This window comes from Procambarus clarkii, chromosome 30 (genome assembly GCF_040958095.1).
Source record: "Procambarus clarkii isolate CNS0578487 chromosome 30, FALCON_Pclarkii_2.0, whole genome shotgun sequence".
Lineage (NCBI taxonomy): Eukaryota > Metazoa > Arthropoda > Malacostraca > Decapoda > Cambaridae > Procambarus > Procambarus clarkii.
The window spans coordinates 5,873,563-5,885,800 of record NC_091179.1 but is presented as its reverse complement, the minus strand read 5'-3'; the positions used below and the strand labels follow the sequence as shown (position 1 = coordinate 5,885,800).

General features: G+C 38.4%; 1 protein-coding gene across 1 annotated transcript in view; it reads left to right on the top strand.

The window, feature by feature from the left end:
- Window positions 1-12,238, top strand: part of LOC123752354 (uncharacterized) — a 133,023-nt gene that overhangs the window by 71,470 nt on the left and 49,315 nt on the right. The window contains exon 3 of the mRNA XM_069333851.1: window positions 8,751-8,883. Coding sequence (XP_069189952.1) covers window positions 8,751-8,883 — 133 coding nt within the window. The remainder of the gene's footprint in view (window positions 1-8,750; window positions 8,884-12,238) is intronic.

The following is a 12,238-nucleotide window of genomic DNA, read 5'->3' as shown; positions in this document are numbered from 1 at the left end:
ACACACAGAGACCAGGTGGCGCGAACATGCCGGCTTAGGCAGACCAGGGTGCGCGCACAACAGATGGGATGCGGTACCACACCCTTCCACTTGACAAGGTACCCCAGGATACGACGGTACACGAGACCCGAGACGGAGTCCTTCAATGTTCCTTTCTAATTCCTCAGAATTAGAACTTTTAAGGTTTCTCTCATAACATTGAAACCTTCTCTAGCATGTCTCACTGCAGTACCTTCAAGCACAGATACGATAGACAGAGGATGTCACTTTCCTAGCCCGATAATTAACAGCCTCACTCAGTCCAGTTGCTCTAAGATGGCATCTCACGATCACGCGGCTAGATGACAAAGTTCACACTGGTTCGGTACATGCCCCTTTCCGAACTACTGGATTCTTACGGACGGCACACGGAAAGATAGCAAGATGATAGGCGTGACTTTAGTAACGTTGCAGGCAGTATTTCCCGATGCTTGGCCTAGCACAGAAAATTACGTCCTCCCATAGCAACGTTCTAGGTAAGAATATTTTTTCCTGCCAAGACTGCCCCTGGGGTACCATGTGGCACCCCTCAGCGTCTTGACCAATCACGGTTCAGCATTCCTGAGGCCCAGGAGCCCTGGCCAATGGCTCACCTGCCCCATGACGCTACCCCCTCTCTCACGAGGTGGACACGTGATAGGGGGGGGGTGGTCTACAGCCGTTAACCCCATATACCTCCCTCTCTACACTTGTACAAAAATTTCCCTGAAATCAACTCCCTCCTGTAATTTCCTTCACAGACCTGATACAGCGATCAGAATGACATCAATGGCTAGCAAATGCCACGGGCTGTCCAACGACACCCAACACGACTGCGGAAAAGTTATATTCAGACAGTTGAATCACGGTGCACTATGCAATTTCGTACTTCATTCAGTGCACGAAAGAGCAGGAAAAATATATCTCCTGACAATCAGAGTCTATAATTCCTTCATCTAAGAGGTGGTCCAAGATAATGTTGTGCAAGTCACTTTTGTTGGCTCCATGGGGAACATCTAGGTGCTACTCATGTGCTACAGTTTGTAATTCGGTCTTCCTGGCATGAATTAAGTTCCCTACTTCACTTGCTGGATCACTACGAAATGCTGGGAGACGAAACATTTTGAGACAGCAAATAAATGTACAGCGAATATACCTGTGATATTATAAGTGTCAGTAACAGGATGACGTGGCAACTGGTAACTATCCTGTGGAAATTTAATCGTTAACAATTAACGTTAATATTAGATGTTAAATAATCGCAGGAAATCTTGTACCTGGTACTCAATATAAGAGAATAAGGGCAAGAAAATCCTACTAAATAAATGAAACCGATAGTTTCTAAAACAAATGAAACTTTTAATTGTTTCAAAATTGAAAGGGTAGTCCAAGAGTGTAGGGATACCTTGCCGGGTCTCTATAGGACAGAAGCAAGGGGTTTCCTACTTAACTATATGATATTTACAGAATTAGCGTTCTTTGTGCTCTGAAAAAAGAAAGCTAATTCCCTACCTGAGTAAATATCATCTTCTCTGACCGACGTGTAGGGGTGCGAGTGTCAACTGGTGACGAGAACTGCTGTTGATGTCCCAACTCAACAGCGTAGTCCGTGCTAGAGGAACTATGGCCCTCTGTATCCTACTTTGGTCAGATTGCAGAAGATAGGGTGCATGGCCCGAAGACAAACCAAAGTACCAGGGTACCAAAATGACGATCTGTCTGAATTTGAGAAATATCCTAGGGATGAAAAAGGTGGAATACACGAGTAATAACACTGAGGGATGGACGACCAATTAAGAGAATGACTGAGGCCTCCAGTCTCCACAGTTATCCAACACTCACAATATGTTACCCTCGGAATGCACAAAATACACAGCACCATATAAATATTAAAAGTTATGAAAATATTGAAAAGCAACTATATCAAGGCCAAGTACACTTAACACAAATTAATGTTTTAGTATCAGTATCTGAGTGAGGCTCCCGGACAGGCCCCCATTAAATGTGATGGAAAAAAGAAGTGTAGGTGTTTGGCAGTCCTCCTAATGGCTGGTGTCAATGCCAATCACATTTACAAAAAAAAGTTGACTGTGTGGATGTTGCCTCCTGTGGTAAAGTAAGGGAAAACACGCAAAACAAATCATATGAACAATGAAACTTTAATCAACTTGAAAATAAATATGAACAAAGATAATCCCTTGGCTATGTACAGTGCAAACAAACAAGATTATAAAGTCAAAAATAATATAAAATAAAACAGTGGTTATGTTACTCTAAAATGAATGAAGACAAAAAATGAATTAACAGGTACTGAGAATATTTGCTGGCTGAACACATCCACTAGTACACAGAGCGTATTATGTAGGTGTGTCAGCTTTGTGAGCACAGAATATCCTAAATTCAATGGCTGGTGCAAGCTCAGTCATCGGTTATGTAGATGGTGCTGAAGTGCAGAGGTGCAGACGTCGATTCACCAATCAGAAGTGTGCTGGCTGGAAGTGATGGTTTGGTGATCGACGAAGGTGGAGGGGGGAGGTGGAAAGCGAGTGTCTGATACATATGCGCCTGGCAGAAAAGTTTTTTACTCAATATGTACTACACTTGCTTGTAGTATCTAGATGTTGTAGATGTACTGAAGTAACATGATGATAGGAAAGAGCAGGCCAAATCTCTCTTGAAGGAGATTATCGTAACAATATATATATGCGAACAAGCCTGAATGGTCCCCAGGACTATATGCAACTGAAAACTCACACCCCAGAAGTGACTCGAACCCATACTGCCAGGAGCAACACAACTGGTATGTACAGGACGCCTTAATCCACTTGACCATCACGACCGGACATAAGGAAGTGATAGCCAAAGCTATTTGAACCACTTACCCCCAGGTGTTGTGTACACAACACCTATACCCCCTATTAGACTATTTTACAGGAACTTCTTTTCCACAGCTCATAAAACGGTGGAAAGGGTCCTGAAAGATATTGTCAATAGAAACGTTATCCCTACAGACAAAAATCAGAGGATACAACTGACGATTTACTATAAAACCAGAAAAACGGCCAGCCTACTCATGAGAAACTCTCCAGACACAAAGCAGAACGCTTTAAAAGAGACCAACGTCGTCTATGCCTTCAAATGCCCACTTGGGGACTGTAAGCTCCAAAAAAAAACAGTATATAGGCAAGACAACAACATCTCTTTCTAGGCGTTTAACGATGCATAAGCAGCAGGGCTCCATTAAGGAACATATAATCTTTTCCCACAACCAAACCATCGCCAGAGAAATCCTAGTAAACAACGCAGAAATCATCGATAGATACAGCGATAGCAGACGGCTTGACGTTTGCGAGGCACTGCACATTAAGAAGTCAACACCAGCAATCAACAGCCAATTAATGCACAACTATATTCTACCCACCTCAAGACTCCGCTCCAATATAGAAGCATCAAGAAATATGGACCAATTGGCTTTCTACAATCACTTCCATTTCAATACCCAATGTTTCGTGTTCTGTCTTGTGTTGATGAAATTAATACCATATTAAATACCACCTCACCCCATCCACCTCACTCAAATGTAGATATAAACAAATCGGAGATATGTAAGTTCTTTTCAGTTGTGTATGTGTAAAGTCTTTGAAAATGTAATAAGTTTTACGAAACGCGCTCAAGTGTCGCGTCAGGCTAGAAATAAAAATGAATTTTAGAGAATTGATTTTTGAATTATCTCCAACAGTGAAAAGAAATGTACGAAAGATTGAGAAAATTCGTGTTAGATTTATTAATCTTACTTTTTCGGTCATATTTAATAATATATATATATATATATATATATATATATATATATATATATATATATATATATATATATATATATATATATATGTATATATATATGTCGTACCTAGTAGCCAGAACGCACTTGTCAGCCTACTATGCAAGGCCAAATTTGCCTAATAAGCCAAGTTTTCGTGAATTAATATATTTTCTCTAATTTTTTTCTTATGAAAAGATAAAGCTACCCATTTCATTATGTATGAGGTAATTTTTTTTTAATTTTAGTTAAAATTAACGTAGATATATGACCAAACCTAACCAACCCTACCTAACCTAACCTAACCTATCTTTATAGGTTAGGTTAGGTTAGGTAGCCGAAAAAGTTAGGTTAGGTTAGGTTAGGTAGGTTAGGTCGTCGAAAAACAATTAATTCATGAAAACTTGGCTTATTAGGCAAATCGGGCCTTGCATATTAGGCTGAGAATGCGTTCTGGCTATTAGGTACGACATATATATATATATATATATATATATGTATATAAACATATATATATATAAATATATATATATATATATATATATATATATATATATATATATATATATATATATATATATATATATATATATATATATGCCGTACCTAGTAGCCAGAACGCACTTCTCAGCCTACTATGCAAGGCCCAATTTGCCTAATAAGCCAAGTTTTCATGAATAAATTATTTTTCGACTACCTAACCTACCTAACCTAACCTAACCTAACTTTTTCGGCAACCTAACCTAACCTAACCAATAAAGATAGGTTAGGTTAGGTTAGGTAGGGTTGGTTAGGTTTGGTCATATATCTACGTTAATTTTAACTTCAATAAAAAAAATTTGACCTCATACATAATGAAATGGGTAGCTTTATCATTTCATAAGAAAAAAACTAGAGAAAATATATTAATTCAGGAAAACTTGGCTTATTAGGCAAATCGGGCCTTGCATATATATATATATATATATATACATATATATATATATATATATATATATATATATATATATATATATATATATATATATATATATATATATATATATATATGCGAACAAGCCTGAATGGTCCCCAGGACATATGCAACTGGGGTGTGAGTTTTCAGTTATATATATATATATATACATATATATATATATATATATATATATATATATATATATATATATATATATATATATATATATATATATATATATATATATATATATATATATATATTATTAAATATGACCGAAAAAGTAAGATTAATAATTCTAACACGAATTTTCTCAATCTTTCGTACATTTCGTTTCACTGTTGGAGGTAAATCAAAAATCAATTCTCCAAAATTCATTTTTATTTCTAGTCTGACGCGACACGAGCGCGTTTCGTAAAACTTATTACATTTTCAAAGACTTTAGTTCACAAATACACAACTGAATAGAACTTACGCATCTCCGATTTTATATCTACATTTGCGTGAGGTGGAAGGGGTGATGTGGCATTAACACAAGACAGAACAAGATGTGGTATTAATAGAGTATTAATTTCATCAACACAAGACAGAACAAGAGTATTAATAGGGTATTAATTTCATCAACACAAGACAGAACACGAAACAATGGATATTGAATAGAAGTGTTTGTAGAAAGCCTATTGGTCCATATTTCTTGATGCTTCTATATTGGAGCAGAGTCTTGAGGTGGGTAGAATATAGTTGTGCAATAATTGGCTGTTGATTGCTGGTGTTGACTTCTTGATGTGTAGTGCCTCGCAAACGTCAAGCCGCCTGCTATCGCTGTATCTATCGATGATTTCTGTGTTGTTTACTAGGATTTCTCTGGCGATGGTTTGGTTGTGGGAAGAGATTATATGTTCCTTAATGGAGCCCTGTTGCTTATGCATCGTTAAACGCCTAGAAAGAGATGTTGTTGTCTTGCCTATATACGGGGTTTTTTGGAGCTTACAGTCCCCAAGAGGGCATTTGAAGGCATAGACGACGTTAGTCTCTTTTAAAGCGTTCTGTTTTGTGTCTGGAGAGTTTCTCATGAGAAACTTTTCTTACTTTTTCGGTCATATTTAATAATATATGTCTACAGGAAAGACTGCTACCAAAATATACTAATATATATATATATATATATATATATATATATATATATATATATATATATATATATATATATATATATATATATATATATATATATATATAAAGTTTGGACCCATAGCCTCGGAGAAGAAAATAAAAAGTATTCAGAGGAGACCTTGTGGTTTCTCACTGAACACTAATATTATCTTCTCCTACCACCCCCATTCTTTTGTATGTACACATATATATTTACTTTATTTGAACTTTGTTACAAAAAAGGAGTTACATATGGGTTACAAAGATGGTTATCATAGGTTGTCGAGTTCCTCCAGCTCCTCAGATGGCGGGCAGGAACCCTGGATGCAGTGCGCATTTCTCCTCTGTATCGCCACACTGAGGCGCTGGAAAAGAAAGCTTGCAGCTCTTGGGTCCCTTGTTGTTTCAATGAGCCTAGAACCCAGTTCCTTCAAAAAACTGGTAGCACTTTTACCCCAGGCGCCGAGTGTCTCAGAAGCAATGGGGACAAAATTGTAGTGGTGATCCAGTTCTCCATACTTACGGGATTTGGCTGCTTCCCTGTGGGTGGCAGTGCCACCTGGTTGTGCAACACTGAGGTTAATGTAGGTGTTAGCCAGGGTTGATACGCACGTGTAGTCCCATACCAACTGCTTGCCATTCTTCCAGCGGTTCACTGTGATACCATCCGGGCGACCAATAAGAGCATCAGAGTTACGGGGCGCTAGGTAACGGGGCTCTCATTCAGCTGGGTATCCAGCTGTGGTGAGGCTCCTCTTGATGATGTCGTTAACTTCACTGTGCCTCGAGTGCCATCCCTCTGTGCTTTGGCAGAGTAGGCCATGGTGGCCGTACCTGTCAGCCACCACCTCGCCACAAATACACCTATATCTGGTGTGGATTGGGGCAGCAAGGCGGAGGGCCACAGCAATTCGGAGGGCGTGTGGTGTGAGATGCGTGCCAGTTGCCGACATTGGGGTTGCTAACAGGAAATCCCCTGCATGTGGTGCTGCTACTGACATTGCTCGCTGACATTGCTCGCTGGCATTGCTGCAACAACACAACATGACATTGCTCGCTGTGAGGCGAGCAATGTCATGTTGTGTTGTTGCAGCACCTAGGCACTCTGCAGCAACTTGGTCTACAATGGGGCCATCCCAGCTGGATTGCTTGTGGGCTTTTAGGGATGGTGGTTGAGGTGATTGGTTTGCACGAGAGGCCCACTCTGTGGCACAGCGTGTAAAATTGGGATCATGTACACCTGCCAGCTGATGTAAGTGGGCAGGTAGAATTTCATTCACAAGGTCGTCGGATGCTGATAAGGAGGACAGGAAGGCTGGAACAGCGATTTGCGTTGCTGTTCGAACTCCGAGGCCCCCAAGTCTTACGGGAAGAGAGGCTTGTTTCCACTGTAGGTCATCGAGAGAGAGGTTAAGGGCTTTTTCTAGCATTGATTTCAGTAACCGGTCATACTCACTTAGTTTTTGGCTACGGTAAGATGGTGAACACCTCAGAAAGTAAGTTAACCTGGGGAGGGACAGACATCTGGTGATGAGGTAGAGTGCATCATGAGCATCAATATCCTCAATCCTCCCATCCATCCTCTTAAGGTCGGCAATTTTCTTATCAAGGGGGAGTCAGCTGTCACGGTCTGCTTCCTGCGGGGTGGAGGCCTGGTCGAGGACCGGGCCGCAGGGATACTAAGCCCCAAAATCATCTCAAGATAACCTCAAGAGATATATATTGGACTACACTTGCGTATCAACCTTAGCCAACACCTATGTTAACGTCAGTGCAGCACAAGCAGGAGGTGCTGCCAATCACCGGGAAGCAGCCAAGTCATGTAAATACGGAGACCTTAATCACCACAACAATTTTGTCCCCATTGCCTCAGAGACACTTGGTGCCTGGGGTAAAAGTGCTGCAAGTTTTTTGAGGGAGCTGGGGTCCAAACTAATTGAAACAACTAGAAACCCTAGAGCCGCCAATTTTCTCTTTCAGCGCCTTAGTGTGCGATCCAGAGAGGAAATGCTCACTGCATCCATGGTTCCTGCCCGCCATCTGAGGAGCTGGAGGATCTGTACAACTTGTGACAAGTAGTCTTGTATCTTGCATGTAACTATTGTTGTAACACTTTTTGTGTAATGAAATTTTAAATTAAAGTTAGATATATACACACATATTAAAAGAATAGGGGGTGTTAGGAGAAGAAAATATCAGTGTTCGGTGAGGATCCACAAAGTTTTCTCTGAGTACTCATTATTTTCTTCTCCGAGGCTATGGGTCCCTATACCTGCACCAGAGGTGGTATCCCTTTTTGGTTTAAAAAATATATATATATTGGATATGAGAGCATAAGAATGGAAGTAACTGCAGAGGGCCTGCCGAGTATTCTTCCTCTTGATGCTTCTATATTGGATCGGAGTCTTGAAGTGGATAGAATATAGTTGTGCATTAATTGGCTGTTGATTGCTGGTATTGACTTTTTGATGTGTAGTGCCTCGCATATGTCGAGCCGCCTGCTATCGCTGTACCTTTCGAGGATTTCTGTGATACAACACAGAAATATAGCTATTATTACAGCTATATAATAATAGCTATAGTTCTGTATAATAATAATAATAGCTATCTGTATACAACACAAATAGCTATTATTATAATTATTATTATTATTATTATTATTATTATTATTATTATTATTATTATTATTTTTTATTATTATTATTATGCTATTTTTAGGTCACACAAAGAAGTCTGCATAAGTAATAGCTGTAGTAATGATAAACTAAGCCATCTTCCCTTAGTAACGACACAATAATTCATCAGATCCGTGCCGTCCTGAAAATTGTCTGCTGGATAATCTTCGCAATTTTGATGACGAATTACATACTCCAATCCTGCTCTCAACAAACATATAGTGAAGACAGCGACATGTGTGCAGAACAGATTCTGAATATCAGTATGTATCCGAATTCCTGACCCCTTGTTTCCTTTATGCAATGTTTTGCATTCTTACCATTTTGATGGATATTTTATGTATTATCTACCATAATATGTCGAATATATGCTATAGTATGTAACATAATGTGACATATTATGCTATAATATGAAACATTAACTGAAATATTGTGTTCTACAGAATGTGACATAAAATATGCATTATACACAATGATGGGCTGATATGTGTCGGAAAATCCGACACCATTTAATAATATCATACAGGCAGATAATATTGCTGTGTTGTATAAACAAGCTAACCCACAGAAAATGTAACTTGTATTGGAATTTCCGTCTATAGAAAACGGGATATCATTACCACATACTATTATAAATTCACCACCTATTATGGTGGGAATTATTCTTAAATACATTAGTCTTTGGACTTTACCATCATAAAAACATCTCATATAAATTAACTTAATTATCAGAATTAAAATAGAGTAAATGTGACCCTTCTATCACTTACTGTCATCTGGACAATGTAGGCCAGTAGCGTCAGTGAGGAGGGAGTGGTCAGCCATTGTTATTGTACTTAGACCAGAGGCACGGGAGCAATTCGGCCTCTGTTAATTTTACTTGGACGAAGTGTTATGGAAGCCAAAGGTGTACCATCATCAACACGCTGTCAACAAATACAAGTTAAGTGTTCTGCCGAAACCCATTTATCTATCATTTATGGCCATTAATGTCATTAGATAGGGGCGTGCCAGTTAGAATACGAACTGCCTTTTAATAAAAGGTAATTAAGCCTAGGTCTTTATGGTTCCTTGTACAGTGTTTTCTCTGATATAGCTGTCATATATTAGGATTCTGGCTTCATAGCTAGCGCCCTTTTGACAGGTCAAGACGAGGAAGCATACTTTGTGTACCAGTTACTGGGTGATGGAAGCTACCTCAAAGAGGATAATTCGGTGTCTACATCCTAGTTATATCTGGTGGACTAAGGCCTGCTGTACAATAAGATAAGGAACCTCTTCAATGTACACTAATGTGTAGTTATTACTGTAGTTTGATTGGCTGCATATATATAAATTTAATATAAACCCCCCCTAATGTGTAGAGGATCGATTTGTGAGATTATTGCAGAAATACAGTCCACTTAACATCATACAAATTGCTATCGAAGTATATAAATTAACGTAAATATAAATTCATATAAATTAAATAAATATAAATCTCACAGGTCGGTTCCCACAATATGTGTAGCATAATATATTATGTTGTATATGCCATATTATGTGTTATATTTACCCTAATACGTGGCACAATGAACCATAATATATGACAATGAATTACAAAGTGATAAGATGATTCATGGTATATTATAAAATATAATCACAAGAGTATCAATCAATCACTAATGGTATAATGAATCAATCAGTACATCATTATATGCTACCATAATCATAATATGTGATAAAATGAATCATAATATAAAAATAAATATACTTTGAGCTATAGAGACGTGAGCTATGTTATATGGCATAATAGGTGCTTGTCTGTATATGTAATATGTACCTTAGTATGTCATAAGACATGCTATATTATGTATCATAATATGTGTCACAAATAATATGTGATACAAATAATATGTGTTACAAATAATATGTGTTTCAAATAATATGTGCTATGATATAAACTACAATATGTGTTTCAATATATGCTATAATGTGCCATGCTGTGTGCTATATTATACTTTGTGCCATGCAGTGTGCTATATTAATAATTTGTCATTATACGTGCCTAATGTCATAAAATGTAAAATATATGATAATTACATTAAGACATATGCGTTAATGTAATATAATCACATATGCATTATGAATCACATTATAACATATGTGATACGTTGTATCGCACTAAAACATATGTGATACATTGCATTATATGTGTCACAATATTTAGTATAATGTATCATAAAATACGACTGAATGTCATAATATGCGCTACAATATTTGTCATGTCATAATATATGTTGTAATGTATCATAATATGTGCTTCAATATGTGTCATGTCATAATATGTGATGTAATGTATCATAATATGCGTTCCAATTTGTGTTGAAATGTATCATAATATGTGCTACCAAGGTACATGCCAGCAGACACAATGATATCATTACATCAGTGCATGCCTGCAGACATAATGATACCATCACATCAGTGCATGCTAGCAGACACAACGATATTATCACATCATTAATGCCAGCAGACACAATGACACCATCACATCAGTACATGCCTGCAGACACACTGATACCATCACATCAGTACATGACAGCAGACACAATGATACTATCACATCAATACGTGACAGCAGACACAACGATACCATCACATCAGTTCATGACAGCAGACACAATGATACCATCACATCAGTAAATGACAGCAGACACAATGATACCATCACATCAGTAAATGACAGCAGACACAATGATACCATCACATCAATGAATGCTAGCAGACATAATGATACCATCACATCAGGGCATGCTAGCAGACACAATGATACCATCACATCAGTACATGCCAGTAGACACAACGATATCATCACATCAGTAATGCCAACAGACACAATGACACCATCACATCAGTACATGCCGGCAGACACACTGATACAATCACATCAGTAATGCCAGCAGACACAATGATATCATCACATCAGTACATGCCAGCAGACACACTTATAAAATCACATCAGTAATGCCAGCAGACACAATGATGCCATCTCATCATTTTATGCCAGCAGACACAATGATATCATCATATCAGTACATGTCAGCAGACACACTGATACAATCACATCAGTAATGGCAGCAGACACAATGATACCATCCCATCAGTTCATGCCAGCAGACACAATGATACCATCACATCAATACATGCCTGCAGACACACTGATACACACAAATCAGTAATGCCAGCAGACACAATGATATCATCACATCAGTACATGCTAGCAGACACACTGATACAATCACATCAGTAATGTCAGCAGACACAATGATACCATCCCATCAGTTCATGCCAGCAGACACAATGATACAATCACATCAGTACATGCCTGCAGACACTGATACAATCACATCAGTAATGCCTGCAGACACACTGATACAATCACATCAGTAATCCAGCAGACACAATGAGACCATCACATCAGTACATGACAGCAAACACAATGATACCATGACATCAGTGCATAGCAGCAGACACAATGAGACCATCACATCAGTATATGACAGCAGACACAATGATACCATGACATCAGAGCATAGCAGCAGACACAATGAGACCATCACATCAGTACATGACAGC